Genomic DNA, 20,209 nt, shown 5'->3' with positions numbered 1-20,209 from the left:
GGTGCAGCCAGTCCTGACCCCACATAAAGATAATCCCTATTGCACATACATCCATAAAAGTGCTTCAGTGATTATAAATGTGCCAGAGATAGCGTGCCACAATTTAAAGCTTAAGGCTTACCCATGTGTGTGCAGGTCTGCGGCCAGATTCCAGTGAGAAGCCCCGACGCGCGTTTCGCGTGATGTGCTTCCTCGGGGGGCTGTGTGGGTACTGGATCTGCAAAGTTTATATAGGGCCATGATGTAAAAAGCATTAATTCCTATTGGCGGTGATTACGGCGCACGAGGAAGGGTGAACCGCCATTGCCGCCCTCCTTCCGGCCATCTCAGCAGCGTCCAGTAAGGGGAAAATCCCCCGTGACGTCAGAAGAACTGGACGTCGCTGTGTGAAGATGCCTTGGGAGGCGCGGCTTGTGCCGGGACCCATTGCGCGTGCGCACCACCGCGGTGGCCATTTTGGAAAAGGGAAAAAGGGGAAAAATTGCTGGCATGATGAGAGTGAGTATAATGCAACCAAAGTGGAACGTGTTACTGCCGCGCAACATACAGAGGACAAATAGAGTGCGTATATATATTTTTACAAGCTAAATAGAGAGAAGGAACGCATTCAGAAACACTGGCATTCAGGGCAGCAAATTCTGTGCTTTAAGCTGTAACAATCCAGCAATACATCCATACGCTGCCACAGATGTCTTCACTGCTGTTCCGCTTGTAGAATTGCGCACTCCTAAGGTGGCCATGGGGTCACCAAGTCCAAACGCCAATGAAGAATAATACATATAGACACAAATTGTAAATGCACGAGACCACTATAGAGACAAAAAGGAAAAAACAAACAATTGAATAAAAATATGAATTAAAACCAGATAAAAACATGAATAAACTAGAGAGACGGGTTATAGGAATGGAACGAAGGACAACTTTTCATTAAGGCCATTCGGGGCCATAGTCCCTAGCCTAACTATCCACTGACATTCAATTTTGGCTAGTAATTTTTTAAGGTCACCACCCCGAATGCCAGCATGGACCCTATCAATGCCTCGTACTTTTAAGGTATCCGGGTTGCAATTATGTCTTGCCTTAAAGTGTCTCGGGATGGTCTTGAGTTCCGAGTCATCTATCACTTCCTTTGCGGACACAATGTCCCTGACATGTTCACGGAGCCTGACACGGAGTTCACGGGAGGTGAGGCCTACATAAATTAGATTGCACGTACAGGTGGCATAGTAAACCACAAACGTGGTACTGCAAGAAATATAACTCATAATACGGTATTCCCTACCCCCACCTGCCGCCGAGAATGTAGTGGCCCGTATAATATTTCTGCATGCTTTGCAGGAGCCGCATGGAAAACAACCCCATCTTGGGGGTCCTGAGCCAAAGATTCGAGGAGAAGGTATACTGTAATGGCTACGCACCAGTTGGTCTCTAATACTTCTGCCTCTCCTTGCCGTAAGAAGAGGCCGGTCAGGTAAGATTCCGTTGAGTGTTGGTTCAGTTTTTAACACAGACCAGTGTCTCTGTAGGACTTCTCTGATATCATCCCATTTGTTGTTAAAGGTGGAGATGAATCTTAGTGGCTGCTCTTTTTTACGAGCCGCCACTGGGGTCCCACAGAGAAGTCGATCTCTGGGGGTGCTTTTAGCACGAAAATAACCCCTTTTAATAGATCTTCCACTGTACCCCCGATCCCGGAAGCGATCAAAAAGGTCACGGGCCTGGCCCTCAAAGACTCCATCCGTGGAGCAAATCCGTTTCATTCTAAGAAATTGGCCCACAGGTATAGCACGTATTGTGGAGCTAGTGTGTGCAGAGGTAGAATGCAATAATGCATTCACAGATGTCTCTTTTCTAAACACATCAGTTTGAATTACCCCGTCCTCACATCTACAGATCTTAATATCCAGAAAGTCTATGCTTTCTGCAGCAATTCTATGTGTGAGTCGGATATTCCGATCATTCTGATTTAGTCCACGGATGAAGTCACGAAGGCCAGGCTCGGGACCCTGCCAAATTAACAAAACATCATCTATATAACGATACCAGCACTGCACATGGGAAGCGGCACATGCGCCCTCACCGAAAATCTCCCTCTCCCAATATCCGAGAAAGAGATTAGCGTACGAAGGCGCACATGCCGCGCCCATGGCAGTGCCACGGTTCTGTAAAAAATACCGGTCCTTGAACGTAAAAAAATTGTGTGTTAAAACAAAATGAAGGAGCTCTAGGATCAGGGTGCACAGTGGAAGACCTAAATTGCTCATATTCAAAAAGAACTCAACGGCCTCCAACCCGTCCGTGTGCCTTATACAAGTGTATAAGGATTCAACATCAACTGTTGCAAAGACCATATCTGGCTCCAAGGTAAGACCATCAATTTTCCTCAGGACGTCCGTAGTGTCTCTGACATAGGAGGGGAGCGACTCAACTAAGGGGTGCAGATAGTATTCAATAAATTTGCATATAGGATCGCACAATCCTCCTATGCCAGAGACAATGGGACGTCCCGGGTGTTCCAGCGGATCTTTATGGACCTTCGGCAGCAGGTAAAGGGTAGGGACAACTGGATGTTCCACCATAAGACCTTTAAACACCTTTTTTGTTATAATTCCCCGTGTCAGGGCCCGATCCAAAATTTCGTACAAGGCACTAGAAAAACTTGGCAGTGGATTACTAGCAAGGGATATATATGAATCCCGGTCCTTCAATTGTCGGAAAGCCTCCCTCTCATACTTAACTGTTGGCCAGACTACCACGTTCCCCCCTTTATCTGCTGGTTTTATCACAACATCCCGCATAGACCCCAGTTCTTTAAGGGCCCTGCGTTGTTTTACAGTAAGGTTATCACCCCTCTTATCATTAGAGATTTTCTTAAGATCCTCCAATACTAATTTATTGAAAATATCAATCTGGGGGCAAAGCGAAAAAGAGGGGAACGTGGTACATCTCGGCGCAACAGAAGGAGGGAAGGTACCTGTGACAGGCGTCTCATTTTCTGCTGCCAACTCTTCCAGTGCCACCAGTGCCTCCTGTTCCAAGGTTGTGTCAGGATTAAAGGTGTCGCCTGGTTTAGCATGTAATTTCCGCAAGATGACCTTCCTCAAAAAAAGTTGCGTGTCTTTCATGACTGTAAAATAATCAAAACTGTTAGTTGGAACGAAATTCAACCCTAAACTCAGAACCTGAACCTGGTCAGTAGACAGCACGTGCTCCGATAGGTTAATTACCTCAAGGTTATTAGTGGGTTTCGATTTTTTCTCACGAGACTGTGGTGGGGTAAATCGGCGTTTGTTCTTCCCCCTCTGGTTACCAGATTTAGCCGCACCAAGTCTTTCATTCAAGATATTACTGGAGTGGCTCGTACCCGCATGTTCCTCTTCCATCGAAGATGCCGATGAAAAGGAATTACGGTGGACTGGGGGTTTCTGTTGAAATACCTGCTTCTTTTTCCATTTGTATACATGGTTGTTTTTATAGTCCAACACATCTCTTTGATATTTTTTAGTCTTAGATGCCACAATGTCTTTTTCCCACTTTTGAAATTCCCCCTCAAGCTCCTCATTCAATTTTGTTTTAGCCGTCACTGACAGTGAACCCAATAACGTCTCCTGTAGTGCTCCAATCTCACTCTCCACCGACTGTAGAGAAGTTGTATTGGATTTAACCAGTAATTCCATGTACCCTCTGGAGCAATTTGAGGACAGCTCCTCCCATTGTTCTTTTAGGAGTTCGTCATCTATAGAAAATGAAGGGAACACTTGAATCCTCAAACCTCTTGGTATCAGGCCCTTATCGATATACCTTTCTAAGAAGGCTTTGTTCCACCACAACCGTGTTTTTTTATTTAATAAATACTTCAATTTAGTAACAGAATCCTCTGTCTCTCTAGATTTAAGAACCACACTCGAGTCGTCACCAAAAACCTCATCCAATTTCGTGAGCCACTTAATTTCCCTGGCTCTATGATCCATACGGTCGGTAGGAGAAGCTGTGAAAATACACAGTATTAATATCAATTTATAACAAAAACCGAACTTGTGGATGTAATTGAAAATACCACGATCCCTTCTGTCTGGAGTGCCCATAGCACCCTATCAGGGAAGAACCACTCGGGAGTACCAAAAACTCCCAAGTATATACTTGTTGACAACAACCAAAGAACATATGTGCAAAAAAACTACATAGTGGTAATTTTAATCACAAAATGTAAACTTTATTTAAATACAACATAAGAACACAAAAAGTAATAGGATGGGAATGAGGTGAAGGACTATACTGAAAAATGGCTGCATATGAGCACACAATCTATGTATCATGGGAGGTACATAGCCTAATGGCAATATAAAAAGTCAAATGTCTCAGTAACTGGCACTACGTATAAAAGCTAGTAAGAAAAAGGGGAAGGGGGGGGGGGAAAGTTTACTACCCCCGAAACTCAGTGACCAGATGACCCTAAAGGTGCAGCCAGTCCTGACCCCACATAAAGATAATCCCTATTGCACATACATCCATAAAAGTGCTTCAGTGATTATAAATGTGCCAGAGATAGCGTGCCACAATTTAAAGCTTAAGGCTTACCCATGTGTGTGCAGGTCTGCGGCCAGATTCCAGTGAGAAGCCCCGACGCGCGTTTCGCGTGATGTGCTTCCTCGGGGGGCTGTGTGGGTACTGGATCTGCAAAGTTTATATAGGGCCATGATGTAAAAAGCATTAATTCCTATTGGCGGTGATTACGGCGCACGAGGAAGGGTGAACCGCCATTGCCGCCCTCCTTCCGGCCATCTCAGCAGCGTCCAGTAAGGGGAAAATCCCCCGTGACGTCAGAAGAACTGGACGTCGCTGTGTGAAGATGCCTTGGGAGGCGCGGCTTGTGCCGGGACCCATTGCGCGTGCGCACCACCGCGGTGGCCATTTTGGAAAAGGGAAAAAGGGGAAAAATTGCTGGCATGATGAGAGTGAGTATAATGCAACCAAAGTGGAACGTGTTACTGCCGCGCAACATACAGAGGACAAATAGAGTGCGTATATATATTTTTACAAGCTAAATAGAGAGAAGGAACGCATTCAGAAACACTGGCATTCAGGGCAGCAAATTCTGTGCTTTAAGCTGTAACAATCCAGCAATACATCCATACGCTGCCACAGATGTCTTCACTGCTGTTCCGCTTGTAGAATTGCGCACTCCTAAGGTGGCCATGGGGTCACCAAGTCCAAACGCCAATGAAGAATAATACATATAGACACAAATTGTAAATGCACGAGACCACTATAGAGACAAAAAGGAAAAAACAAACAATTGAATAAAAATATGAATTAAAACCAGATAAAAACATGAATAAACTAGAGAGACGGGTTATAGGAATGGAACGAAGGACAACTTTTCATTAAGGCCATTCGGGGCCATAGTCCCTAGCCTAACTATCCACTGACATTCAATTTTGGCTAGTAATTTTTTAAGGTCACCACCCCGAATGCCAGCATGGACCCTATCAATGCCTCGTACTTTTAAGGTATCCGGGTTGCAATTATGTCTTGCCTTAAAGTGTCTCGGGATGGTCTTGAGTTCCGAGTCATCTATCACTTCCTTTGCGGACACAATGTCCCTGACATGTTCACGGAGCCTGACACGGAGTTCACGGGAGGTGAGGCCTACATAAATTAGATTGCACGTACAGGTGGCATAGTAAACCACAAACGTGGTACTGCAAGAAATATAACTCATAATACGGTATTCCCTACCCCCACCTGCCGCCGAGAATGTAGTGGCCCGTATAATATTTCTGCATGCTTTGCAGGAGCCGCATGGAAAACAACCCCATCTTGGGGGTCCTGAGCCAAAGATTCGAGGAGAAGGTATACTGTAATGGCTACGCACCAGTTGGTCTCTAATACTTCTGCCTCTCCTTGCCGTAAGAAGAGGCCGGTCAGGTAAGATTCCGTTGAGTGTTGGTTCAGTTTTTAACACAGACCAGTGTCTCTGTAGGACTTCTCTGATATCATCCCATTTGTTGTTAAAGGTGGAGATGAATCTTAGTGGCTGCTCTTTTTTACGAGCCGCCACTGGGGTCCCACAGAGAAGTCGATCTCTGGGGGTGCTTTTAGCACGAAAATAACCCCTTTTAATAGATCTTCCACTGTACCCCCGATCCCGGAAGCGATCAAAAAGGTCACGGGCCTGGCCCTCAAAGACTCCATCCGTGGAGCAAATCCGTTTCATTCTAAGAAATTGGCCCACAGGTATAGCACGTATTGTGGAGCTAGTGTGTGCAGAGGTAGAATGCAATAATGCATTCACAGATGTCTCTTTTCTAAACACATCAGTTTGAATTACCCCGTCCTCACATCTACAGATCTTAATATCCAGAAAGTCTATGCTTTCTGCAGCAATTCTATGTGTGAGTCGGATATTCCGATCATTCTGATTTAGTCCACGGATGAAGTCACGAAGGCCAGGCTCGGGACCCTGCCAAATTAACAAAACATCATCTATATAACGATACCAGCACTGCACATGGGAAGCGGCACATGCGCCCTCACCGAAAATCTCCCTCTCCCAATATCCGAGAAAGAGATTAGCGTACGAAGGCGCACATGCCGCGCCCATGGCAGTGCCACGGTTCTGTAAAAAATACCGGTCCTTGAACGTAAAAAAATTGTGTGTTAAAACAAAATGAAGGAGCTCTAGGATCAGGGTGCACAGTGGAAGACCTAAATTGCTCATATTCAAAAAGAACTCAACGGCCTCCAACCCGTCCGTGTGCCTTATACAAGTGTATAAGGATTCAACATCAACTGTTGCAAAGACCATATCTGGCTCCAAGGTAAGACCATCAATTTTCCTCAGGACGTCCGTAGTGTCTCTGACATAGGAGGGGAGCGACTCAACTAAGGGGTGCAGATAGTATTCAATAAATTTGCATATAGGATCGCACAATCCTCCTATGCCAGAGACAATGGGACGTCCCGGGTGTTCCAGCGGATCTTTATGGACCTTCGGCAGCAGGTAAAGGGTAGGGACAACTGGATGTTCCACCATAAGACCTTTAAACACCTTTTTTGTTATAATTCCCCGTGTCAGGGCCCGATCCAAAATTTCGTACAAGGCACTAGAAAAACTTGGCAGTGGATTACTAGCAAGGGATATATATGAATCCCGGTCCTTCAATTGTCGGAAAGCCTCCCTCTCATACTTAACTGTTGGCCAGACTACCACGTTCCCCCCTTTATCTGCTGGTTTTATCACAACATCCCGCATAGACCCCAGTTCTTTAAGGGCCCTGCGTTGTTTTACAGTAAGGTTATCACCCCTCTTATCATTAGAGATTTTCTTAAGATCCTCCAATACTAATTTATTGAAAATATCAATCTGGGGGCAAAGCGAAAAAGAGGGGAACGTGGTACATCTCGGCGCAACAGAAGGAGGGAAGGTACCTGTGACAGGCGTCTCATTTTCTGCTGCCAACTCTTCCAGTGCCACCAGTGCCTCCTGTTCCAAGGTTGTGTCAGGATTAAAGGTGTCGCCTGGTTTAGCATGTAATTTCCGCAAGATGACCTTCCTCAAAAAAAGTTGCGTGTCTTTCATGACTGTAAAATAATCAAAACTGTTAGTTGGAACGAAATTCAACCCTAAACTCAGAACCTGAACCTGGTCAGTAGACAGCACGTGCTCCGATAGGTTAATTACCTCAAGGTTATTAGTGGGTTTCGATTTTTTCTCACGAGACTGTGGTGGGGTAAATCGGCGTTTGTTCTTCCCCCTCTGGTTACCAGATTTAGCCGCACCAAGTCTTTCATTCAAGATATTACTGGAGTGGCTCGTACCCGCATGTTCCTCTTCCATCGAAGATGCCGATGAAAAGGAATTACGGTGGACTGGGGGTTTCTGTTGAAATACCTGCTTCTTTTTCCATTTGTATACATGGTTGTTTTTATAGTCCAACACATCTCTTTGATATTTTTTAGTCTTAGATGCCACAATGTCTTTTTCCCACTTTTGAAATTCCCCCTCAAGCTCCTCATTCAATTTTGTTTTAGCCGTCACTGACAGTGAACCCAATAACGTCTCCTGTAGTGCTCCAATCTCACTCTCCACCGACTGTAGAGAAGTTGTATTGGATTTAACCAGTAATTCCATGTACCCTCTGGAGCAATTTGAGGACAGCTCCTCCCATTGTTCTTTTAGGAGTTCGTCATCTATAGAAAATGAAGGGAACACTTGAATCCTCAAACCTCTTGGTATCAGGCCCTTATCGATATACCTTTCTAAGAAGGCTTTGTTCCACCACAACCGTGTTTTTTTATTTAATAAATACTTCAATTTAGTAACAGAATCCTCTGTCTCTCTAGATTTAAGAACCACACTCGAGTCGTCACCAAAAACCTCATCCAATTTCGTGAGCCACTTAATTTCCCTGGCTCTATGATCCATACGGTCGGTAGGAGAAGCTGTGAAAATACACAGTATTAATATCAATTTATAACAAAAACCGAACTTGTGGATGTAATTGAAAATACCACGATCCCTTCTGTCTGGAGTGCCCATAGCACCCTATCAGGGAAGAACCACTCGGGAGTACCAAAAACTCCCAAGTATATACTTGTTGACAACAACCAAAGAACATATGTGCAAAAAAACTACATAGTGGTAATTTTAATCACAAAATGTAAACTTTATTTAAATACAACATAAGAACACAAAAAGTAATAGGATGGGAATGAGGTGAAGGACTATACTGAAAAATGGCTGCATATGAGCACACAATCTATGTATCATGGGAGGTACATAGCCTAATGGCAATATAAAAAGTCAAATGTCTCAGTAACTGGCACTACGTATAAAAGCTAGTAAGAAAAAGGGGAAGGGGGGGGGGGAAAGTTTACTACCCCCGAAACTCAGTGACCAGATGACCCTAAAGGTGCAGCCAGTCCTGACCCCACATAAAGATAATCCCTATTGCACATACATCCATAAAAGTGCTTCAGTGATTATAAATGTGCCAGAGATAGCGTGCCACAATTTAAAGCTTAAGGCTTACCCATGTGTGTGCAGGTCTGCGGCCAGATTCCAGTGAGAAGCCCCGACGCGCGTTTCGCGTGATGTGCTTCCTCGGGGGGCTGTGTGGGTACTGGATCTGCAAAGTTTATATAGGGCCATGATGTAAAAAGCATTAATTCCTATTGGCGGTGATTACGGCGCACGAGGAAGGGTGAACCGCCATTGCCGCCCTCCTTCCGGCCATCTCAGCAGCGTCCAGTAAGGGGAAAATCCCCCGTGACGTCAGAAGAACTGGACGTCGCTGTGTGAAGATGCCTTGGGAGGCGTGGCTTGTGCCGGGACCCATTGCGCGTGCGCACCACCGCGGTGGCCATTTTGGAAAAGGGAAAAAGGGGAAAAATTGCTGGCATGATGAGAGTGAGTATAATGCAACCAAAGTGGAACGTGTTACTGCCGCGCAACATACAGAGGACAAATAGAGTGCGTATATATATTTTTACAAGCTAAATAGAGAGAAGGAACGCATTCAGAAACACTGGCATTCAGGGCAGCAAATTCTGTGCTTTAAGCTGTAACAATCCAGCAATACATCCATACGCTGCCACAGATGTCTTCACTGCTGTTCCGCTTGTAGAATTGCGCACTCCTAAGGTGGCCATGGGGTCACCAAGTCCAAACGCCAATGAAGAATAATACATATAGACACAAATTGTAAATGCACGAGACCACTATAGAGACAAAAAGGAAAAAACAAACAATTGAATAAAAATATGAATTAAAACCAGATAAAAACATGAATAAACTAGAGAGACGGGTTATAGGAATGGAACGAAGGACAACTTTTCATTAAGGCCATTCGGGGCCATAGTCCCTAGCCTAACTATCCACTGACATTCAATTTTGGCTAGTAATTTTTTAAGGTCACCACCCCGAATGCCAGCATGGACCCTATCAATGCCTCGTACTTTTAAGGTATCCGGGTTGCAATTATGTCTTGCCTTAAAGTGTCTCGGGATGGTCTTGAGTTCCGAGTCATCTATCACTTCCTTTGCGGACACAATGTCCCTGACATGTTCACGGAGCCTGACACGGAGTTCACGGGAGGTGAGGCCTACATAAATTAGATTGCACGTACAGGTGGCATAGTAAACCACAAACGTGGTACTGCAAGAAATATAACTCATAATACGGTATTCCCTACCCCCACCTGCCGCCGAGAATGTAGTGGCCCGTATAATATTTCTGCATGCTTTGCAGGAGCCGCATGGAAAACAACCCCATCTTGGGGGTCCTGAGCCAAAGATTCGAGGAGAAGGTATACTATAATGGCTACGCACCAGTTGGTCTCTAATACTTCTGCCTCTCCTTGCCGTAAGAAGAGGCCGGTCAGGTAAGATTCCGTTGAGTGTTGGTTCAGTTTTTAACACAGACCAGTGTCTCTGTAGGACTTCTCTGATATCATCCCATTTGTTGTTAAAGGTGGAGATGAATCTTAGTGGCTGCTCTTTTTTACGAGCCGCCACTGGGGTCCCACAGAGAAGTCGATCTCTGGGGGTGCTTTTAGCACGAAAATAACCCCTTTTAATAGATCTTCCACTGTACCCCCGATCCCGGAAGCGATCAAAAAGGTCACGGGCCTGGCCCTCAAAGACTCCATCCGTGGAGCAAATCCGTTTCATTCTAAGAAATTGGCCCACAGGTATAGCACGTATTGTGGAGCTAGTGTGTGCAGAGGTAGAATGCAATAATGCATTCACAGATGTCTCTTTTCTAAACACATCAGTTTGAATTACCCCGTCCTCACATCTACAGATCTTAATATCCAGAAAGTCTATGCTTTCTGCAGCAATTCTATGTGTGAGTCGGATATTCCGATCATTCTGATTTAGTCCACGGATGAAGTCACGAAGGCCAGGCTCGGGACCCTGCCAAATTAACAAAACATCATCTATATAACGATACCAGCACTGCACATGGGAAGCGGCACATGCGCCCTCACCGAAAATCTCCCTCTCCCAATATCCGAGAAAGAGATTAGCGTACGAAGGCGCACATGCCGCGCCCATGGCAGTGCCACGGTTCTGTAAAAAATACCGGTCCTTGAACGTAAAAAAATTGTGTGTTAAAACAAAATGAAGGAGCTCTAGGATCAGGGTGCACAGTGGAAGACCTAAATTGCTCATATTCAAAAAGAACTCAACGGCCTCCAACCCGTCCGTGTGCCTTATACAAGTGTATAAGGATTCAACATCAACTGTTGCAAAGACCATATCTGGCTCCAAGGTAAGACCATCAATTTTCCTCAGGACGTCCGTAGTGTCTCTGACATAGGAGGGGAGCGACTCAACTAAGGGGTGCAGATAGTATTCAATAAATTTGCATATAGGATCGCACAATCCTCCTATGCCAGAGACAATGGGACGTCCCGGGTGTTCCAGCGGATCTTTATGGACCTTCGGCAGCAGGTAAAGGGTAGGGACAACTGGATGTTCCACCATAAGACCTTTAAACACCTTTTTTGTTATAATTCCCCGTGTCAGGGCCCGATCCAAAATTTCGTACAAGGCACTAGAAAAACTTGGCAGTGGATTACTAGCAAGGGATATATATGAATCCCGGTCCTTCAATTGTCGGAAAGCCTCCCTCTCATACTTAACTGTTGGCCAGACTACCACGTTCCCCCCTTTATCTGCTGGTTTTATCACAACATCCCGCATAGACCCCAGTTCTTTAAGGGCCCTGCGTTGTTTTACAGTAAGGTTATCACCCCTCTTATCATTAGAGATTTTCTTAAGATCCTCCAATACTAATTTATTGAAAATATCAATCTGGGGGCAAAGCGAAAAAGAGGGGAACGTGGTACATCTCGGCGCAACAGAAGGAGGGAAGGTACCTGTGACAGGCGTCTCATTTTCTGCTGCCAACTCTTCCAGTGCCACCAGTGCCTCCTGTTCCAAGGTTGTGTCAGGATTAAAGGTGTCGCCTGGTTTAGCATGTAATTTCCGCAAGATGACCTTCCTCAAAAAAAGTTGCGTGTCTTTCATGACTGTAAAATAATCAAAACTGTTAGTTGGAACGAAATTCAACCCTAAACTCAGAACCTGAACCTGGTCAGTAGACAGCACGTGCTCCGATAGGTTAATTACCTCAAGGTTATTAGTGGGTTTCGATTTTTTCTCACGAGACTGTGGTGGGGTAAATCGGCGTTTGTTCTTCCCCCTCTGGTTACCAGATTTAGCCGCACCAAGTCTTTCATTCAAGATATTACTGGAGTGGCTCGTACCCGCATGTTCCTCTTCCATCGAAGATGCCGATGAAAAGGAATTACGGTGGACTGGGGGTTTCTGTTGAAATACCTGCTTCTTTTTCCATTTGTATACATGGTTGTTTTTATAGTCCAACACATCTCTTTGATATTTTTTAGTCTTAGATGCCACAATGTCTTTTTCCCACTTTTGAAATTCCCCCTCAAGCTCCTCATTCAATTTTGTTTTAGCCGTCACTGACAGTGAACCCAATAACGTCTCCTGTAGTGCTCCAATCTCACTCTCCACCGACTGTAGAGAAGTTGTATTGGATTTAACCAGTAATTCCATGTACCCTCTGGAGCAATTTGAGGACAGCTCCTCCCATTGTTCTTTTAGGAGTTCGTCATCTATAGAAAATGAAGGGAACACTTGAATCCTCAAACCTCTTGGTATCAGGCCCTTATCGATATACCTTTCTAAGAAGGCTTTGTTCCACCACAACCGTGTTTTTTTATTTAATAAATACTTCAATTTAGTAACAGAATCCTCTGTCTCTCTAGATTTAAGAACCACACTCGAGTCGTCACCAAAAACCTCATCCAATTTCGTGAGCCACTTAATTTCCCTGGCTCTATGATCCATACGGTCGGTAGGAGAAGCTGTGAAAATACACAGTATTAATATCAATTTATAACAAAAACCGAACTTGTGGATGTAATTGAAAATACCACGATCCCTTCTGTCTGGAGTGCCCATAGCACCCTATCAGGGAAGAACCACTCGGGAGTACCAAAAACTCCCAAGTATATACTTGTTGACAACAACCAAAGAACATATGTGCAAAAAAACTACATAGTGGTAATTTTAATCACAAAATGTAAACTTTATTTAAATACAACATAAGAACACAAAAAGTAATAGGATGGGAATGAGGTGAAGGACTATACTGAAAAATGGCTGCATATGAGCACACAATCTATGTATCATGGGAGGTACATAGCCTAATGGCAATATAAAAAGTCAAATGTCTCAGTAACTGGCACTACGTATAAAAGCTAGTAAGAAAAAGGGGAAGGGGGGGGGGGGAAAGTTTACTACCCCCGAAACTCAGTGACCAGATGACCCTAAAGGTGCAGCCAGTCCTGACCCCACATAAAGATAATCCCTATTGCACATACATCCATAAAAGTGCTTCAGTGATTATAAATATGCCAGAGATAGCGTGCCACAATTTAAAGCTTAAGGCTTACCCATGTGTGTGCAGGTCTGTGGCCAGATTCCAGTGAGAAGCCCCGACGCGCGTTTCGCGTGATGTGCTTCCTCGGGGGGCTGTGTGGGTACTGGATCTGCAAAGTTTATATAGGGCCATGATGTAAAAAGCATTAATTCCTATTGCCGGTGATTACGGCGCACGAGGAAGGGTGAACCGCCATTGCCGCCCTCCTTCCGGCCATCTCAGCAGCGTCCAGTAAGGGGAAAATCCCGCGTGACGTCAGAAGAACTGGACGTCGCTGTGTGAAGATGCCTTGGGAGGCGCGGCTTGTGCCGGGACCCATTGCGCGTGCGCACCACCGCGGTGGCCATTTTGGAAAAGGGAAAAAGGGGAAAAATTGCTGGCATGATGAGAGTGAGTATAATGCAACCAAAGTGGAACGTGTTACTGCCGCGCAACATACAGAGGACAAATAGAGTGCGTATATATATTTTTACAAGCTAAATAGAGAGAAGGAACGCATTCAGATTCGGATTTTGGGAGAGGGAGATTTTCGGTGAGGGCGCATGTGCCGCTTCCCATGTGCAGTGCTGGTATCGTTATATAGATGATGTTTTGTTAATTTGGCAGGGTCCCGAGCCTGGCCTTCGTGACTTCATCCGTGGACTAAATCAGAATGATCGGAATATCCGCCTCACACATAGAATTGCTGCAGAAAGCATAGACTTTCTGGATATTAAGATCTGTAGATGTGAGGACGGGGTAATTCAAACTGATGTGTTTAGAAAAGAGACATCTGTGAATGCATTATTGCATTCTACCTCTGCACACACTAGCTCCACAATACGTGCTATACCTGTGGGCCAATTTCTTAGAATGAAACGGATTTGCTCCACGGATGGAGTCTTTGAGGGCCAGGCCCGTGACCTTTTTGATCGCTTCCGGGATCGGGGGTACAGTGGAAGATCTATTAAAAGGGGTTATTTTCGTGCTAAAAGCACCCCCAGAGATCAACTTCTCTGTGGGACCCCAGTGGCGGCTCGTAAAAAAGAGCAGCCACTAAGATTCATCTCCACCTTTAACAACAAATGGGATGATATCAGAGAAGTCCTACAGAGACACTGGTCTGTGTTAAAAACTGAACCAACACTCAACGGAATCTTACCTGACCGGCCTCTTCTTACGGCAAGGAGAGGCAGAAGTATTAGAGACCAACTGGTGCGTAGCCATTACAGTATACCTTCTCCTCGAATCTTTGGCTCAGGACCCCCAAGATGGGGTTGTTTTCCATGCGGCTCCTGCAAAGCATGCAGAAATATTATACGGGCCACTACATTCTCGGCGGCAGGTGGGGGTAGGGAATACCGTATTATGAGTTATATTTCTTGCAGTACCACGTTTGTGGTTTACTATGCCACCTGTACGTGCAATCTAATTTATGTAGGCCTCACCTCCCGTGAACTCCGTGTCAGGGTCCGTGAACATGTCAGGGACATTGTGTCCGCAAAGGAAGTGATAGATGACTCGGAACTCAAGACCATCCCGAGACACTTTAAGGCAAGACATAATTGCAACCCGGATACCTTAAAAGTACGAGGCATTGATAGGGTCCATGCTGGCATTCGGGGTGGTGACCTTAAAAAATTACTAGCCAAAATTGAATGTCAGTGGATAGTTAGGCTAGGGACTATGGCCCCGAATGGCCTTAATGAAAAGTTGTCCTTCGTTCCATTCCTATAACCCGTCTCTCTAGTTTATTCATGTTTTTATCTGGTTTTAATTCATATTTTTATTCAATATTGTTTGTTTTTTCCTTTTTGTCTCTATAGTGGTCTCGTGCATTTACAATTTGTGTCTATATGTATTATTCTTCATTGGCGTTTGGACTTGGTGACCCCATGGCCACCTTAGGAGTGCGCAATTCTACAAGCGGAACAGCAGTGAAGACATCTGTGGCAGCGTGTGGATGTATTGCTGGATTGTTACAGCTTAAAGCACAGAATTTGCTGCCCTGAATGCCAGTGTTTCTGAATGCGTTCCTTCTCTCTATTTAGCTTGTAAAAATATATATACGCACTCTATTTGTCCTCTGTATGTTGCGCGGCAGTAACACGTTCCACTTTGGTTGCATTATACTCACTCTCATCATGCCAGCAATTTTTCCCCTTTTTCCCTTTTCCAAAATGGCCACCGCGGTGGTGCGCACGCGCAATGGGTCCCGGCACAAGCCGCGCCTCCCAAGGCATCTTCACACAGCGACGTCCAGTTCTTCTGACGTCACGGGGGATTTTCCCCTTACTGGACGCTGCTGAGATGGCCGGAAGGAGGGCGGCAATGGCGGTTCACCCTTCCTCGTGCGCCGTAATCACCGCCAATAGGAATTAATGCTTTTTACATCATGGCCCTATATAAACTTTGCAGATCCAGTACCCACACAGCCCCCCGAGGAAGCACATCACGCGAAACGCGCGTCGGGGCTTCTCACTGGAATCTGGCCGCAGACCTGCACACACATGGGTAAGCCTTAAGCTTTAAATTGTGGCACGCTATCTCTGGCACATTTATAATCACTGAAGCACTTTTATGGATGTATGTGCAATAGGGATTATCTTTATGTGGGGTCAGGACTGGCTGCACCTTTAGGGTCATCTGGTCACTGAGTTTCGGGGGTAGTAAACTTTCCCCCCCCCCCTTCCCCTTTTTCTTACTAGCTTTTATACGTAGTGCCAGTTACTGAGACATTTGACTTTTTATATTGCCATTAGGCTATGTACCTCCCATGATACATAGATTGTGTGCTCATATGCAGCCATTTTTCAGTATAGTCCTTCACCTCATTCCCATCCTATTACTTTTTGTGTTCTTATGTTGTATTTAAATAAAGTTTACATTTTGTGATTAAAATTACCACTATGTAGTTTTTTTGCACATATGTTCTTTGGTTGTTGTCAACAAGTATATACTTGGGAGTTTTTGGTACCCCCGAGTGGTTCTTCCCTGATAGGGTGCTATGGGCACTCCAGACAGAAGGGATCGTGGTATTTTCAATTACATCCACAAGTTCGGTTTTTGTTATAAATTGATATATTGTGGTATTTAAATCAGCAGACTCGTATTACTATCAATCTTTAACTTTTTTGTGCTGCTATATTCTACTTAATTTTTATTATATAATTTCACCAGTTCCCAATGCATTGCATCCTTTTCTTGTTCCTGTGTATTTATTTCCACCCTTACCCACATTTTTTACATTGTATCAATAAAGAATATTTTTTAATAATCAGATTGCAAATTCAGTCATTTTTCTTTGTCCTTTATTTACCAAATGGAGTATATTAGTTCAAGTATCGTGAAAATATATTGGAAAATTGTAGTTTTTTTTATTTATACAGTGAATATGCTTTTTTGCACAGAACTAGAAACAGACTTAACATTGAAATCACATTCCAGACTAGATGGGCTTGTAAATCTGTACAAACATTTAACTCAACTTGTTTTTAGCACTTTCTAACTGGAAATATACTTGCTGGTGGTGACCTGTTCATTGAGTATTACATCAATACCTTTATTTATCATGAAAGTGTACTGGAACATACAATATAAACACTTTTTAAGTTCCCTATTTCCTCAACAATTGTAAGCTTTTGAACAGGATACGTGTACCTCTTCTTTGAATTTTTGAATTATGTACATCAAGTGCTGATACATCAAGTGCTCTGGAATATGTTGCCATTATATACATAAAAATTATTATTATAAATTATTTTGTTATAGATTGTCATGTCTGGTTCTTGTCTCCATAGCATAGTTGTCAGTCAGATGGCAACTCCATCTACTTCCATGGAACAGAAGGCAGTGAATATAATTTTGCAGTAACAAGAGATGTTGATTTATCTACTGAAGACATCCAGGATCAGTGGTCAGAAGAATTTGAGAGTCAGCCAGCTGGGTGAGCATTACTCTTGCAAACACTAATCATCACTCAAACAATTGACACCTTCAAATTAAAATATTCAGAAATTACAAAGCACATTTCCTTTGAATTTTTTTTAGTTAGCCTTGAGTTTATTAAAAAAAACTGAAAATGTGCAAAATAAGTACATTAAAAATGTTTCAAAAAGGTGTTCAGTTTTTCAGCATTAAAAAAAAAGTCCTGTTGTGCTCTACCAGTTTTATGGATAAATTAAAGGATATAGTCTAGCTCTTCTTCGGGCTCCAGTAATAGTGAGCAATAGGGTTGAGCGACTTTCATTTTTTTAATATTGAGTCGGGTTTTGCGAAATCCGACTTTGTCCAAAGTCGAGTCGAGTGAAGTCGGCCGATTATCGCGAAAAGTCGGGGATCGACCGAAACATGAAACCCAATGCAAATCAATGGGGAAGCATAGTCGGCAGTGAGTGGAGGCCAGGAAAACACCTACAGTGCCCATTTTAATGCCAAAAACATCCATTCTTGTTTCTGAAGCTTGTCAATCTTAATTAACTTTCTAATAATAGTTGGGCATTGGAAATTGGGGGTCATTTGGCAAAAGTTGTGGGGGGTAGGGCTGGTTCAAGGTTTTAGTGGGCCCAGGAAACGTGGACTACGTCACGGCGGTGGAGCAGTGAGAGGTAAGTATTTCAACTTTGCAAGTGCTGTGATCCTGAGCAAGCAGGGAGGCCCACTCGTTCGCATTGGCACTGGCACAGGGCCCCTCAAAGTACGGCGGTGTGTTTGCATGGCGGGGGCGCCTCCCACCGGCAGCGACACTTTTGCATACTCTGAGGGGCCCTGTGCCTGTGACGTCGCCAACGAGTATGCCCCCCTACCTGTTGAAGAAACCTGCACTTTCATCTGCACCTTCCTCTTTGTCCCTGTGTAAGGTGGTATAGTATGCGGGAAGGGGAACCTGACTTTCAGCAGGGTCAGATTGTGGCTGTGTAGCGTGCAAGGGGAATGTAGTGGTCTGGGTCAAAGTACCACAAGACTCACCTAGCATCGGCTGGGCAATGGGCAGGATGAGGACGAAACACTGATATAGGCCCAAATAATAAAGTGGGTAAAATGCAGTTCAAAATTGGTAACAGGACTAACCAGGTGGCATTGCTTAGTTCAGTGGAGTAGAAAACCCAGGAGCGGCAGACACCGTTAGTAGGGCCGAACCACACTAGTAGGCCCTATGCAGTTTAATATTACAAATGAAGGCCGAAAGCCTGAAGATTAAAAGTCAGGAAAATAACACAGGACAACACCAAGGTGCGGCACACACCGTTACTAGGCCCAACCAAAGTAGTAGGCCAACTGCAGTTTAATTATTTAAAATGTAAACCGAAAGCCTGAACATTGAAGGTCGGGACAACAAAACAGGAGAAAACCCAGTAGCGTCAGACACCGTTTTAAGGGCCCAACCACACATTTTAAACACAACTACTTAACGAGAGCCTTAAGATTGAAGCTCAGCTTTATACAGTGGAGGACAACACCAGGGAGCGGCACACACCGTTAGTAGGCCCCAACCACCAATTTTTAAAAACAAATACTTAATGAGAGCCTTAAGATTGAAGCTCAGCTTTATACAGTGGAGGACAACACCATGGAGCGGCACACACCGTTAGTAGGCCCCAACCACCAATTTTTAAAAACAAATACTTAATGAGAGCCTGAAGGTTGAAGCTCAGACAAGGAAACCTGGAGGGGAACACCCAGGAGGAGGAGAACACCCAGGAGGAGGAAAACACCCAGGAGGAGGAGAACACCCAGGAGCGTCAGACACCGTTTTAAGGGCCCAACCACACATTTTAAAAACAACTACTTAACAAGAGCCTTAAGATTGAAGCTCAGCTTTATACAGTGGAGGACAACACCAGGGAGCGGCACACACCGTTAGTAGGCCCCAACCACCAATTTTTAAAAACAACTACTTAATGAGAGCCTGAAGGTTGAAGCTCAGACAAGGAAACCTGGAGGGGAACACCCAGGAGGAGGAGAACACCCAGGAGGAGGAAAACACCCAGGAGGAGGAGAACACCCAGGAGCGTCAGACACCGTTTTAAGGGCCCAACCACACATTTTAAAAACAACTACTTAACAAGAGCCTTAAGATTGAAGCTCAGCTTTATACAGTGGAGGACAACACAAGGGAGCGGCACACACCGTTAGTAGGCCCCAACCACCAATTTTTAAAAACAAATACTTAATGAGAGCCTGAAGGTTGAAGCTCAGACAAGGAAACCTGGAGGAGAACACCCAGGAGGAGGAGAACACCCAGGAGGAGGAGAACACCCACTAGGAGGAGAACACCCAGGAGCGTCAGACACCGTTAGTAGGCCCCAACCACCAATTTTTAAAAACAACTACTTAATGAGAGCCTGAAGGTTGAAGCTCAGCTTTATACAGTGGAGGACAACACCAGGGAGCGGCACACACCGTTAGTAGGCCCCAACCACCAATTTTTAAAAACAAATACTTAATGAGAGCTTGAAGGTTGAAGCTCAGCTTTATACAGTGGAGGACAACACCAGGGAGCGTCAGACACCGTTAGTAGGCCCCAGCCACCAATTTTTAAAAACAACTACTTAATGAGAGCCTGAAGGTTGAAGCTCAGCTTTATACAGTGGAGGACAACACCAGGGAGCGTCACACACCGTTAGTAGGGCCCAACCAAAGTTGAAGGCCAAATGCAGTTTAATATCTGCTACTATAGGCCGAAAGCCTAAAGACTAGTGTTGAGCGATACCGTCCGATACTTGAAAGTATCGGTATTGGAAAGTATCG

The 20,209-nt window shown here is 44.6% G+C and overlaps 1 protein-coding gene across 4 annotated transcripts in view; it reads left to right on the top strand.

The window, feature by feature from the left end:
• The window catches only part of RELN (reelin), a 1,394,857-nt gene that overhangs the window by 807,741 nt on the left and 566,907 nt on the right, over positions 1 to 20,209 (top strand). For all 4 annotated transcript variants that reach the window (XM_077264737.1, XM_077264736.1, XM_077264735.1 and 1 more), the window contains exon 11: positions 17,260 to 17,405. In XM_077264737.1, coding sequence (XP_077120852.1) covers positions 17,260 to 17,405 — 146 coding nt within the window. The remainder of the gene's footprint in view (positions 1 to 17,259; positions 17,406 to 20,209) is intronic.

The sequence above is a fragment of the Ranitomeya variabilis genome, chromosome 5 (genome assembly GCF_051348905.1).
Source record: "Ranitomeya variabilis isolate aRanVar5 chromosome 5, aRanVar5.hap1, whole genome shotgun sequence".
In the NCBI taxonomy this organism is placed as follows: Eukaryota; Metazoa; Chordata; class Amphibia; order Anura; family Dendrobatidae; genus Ranitomeya; species Ranitomeya variabilis.
The sequence above is the reverse complement of the archived record's forward strand: the minus strand, read 5'-3'. Positions and strand labels throughout refer to the sequence as shown.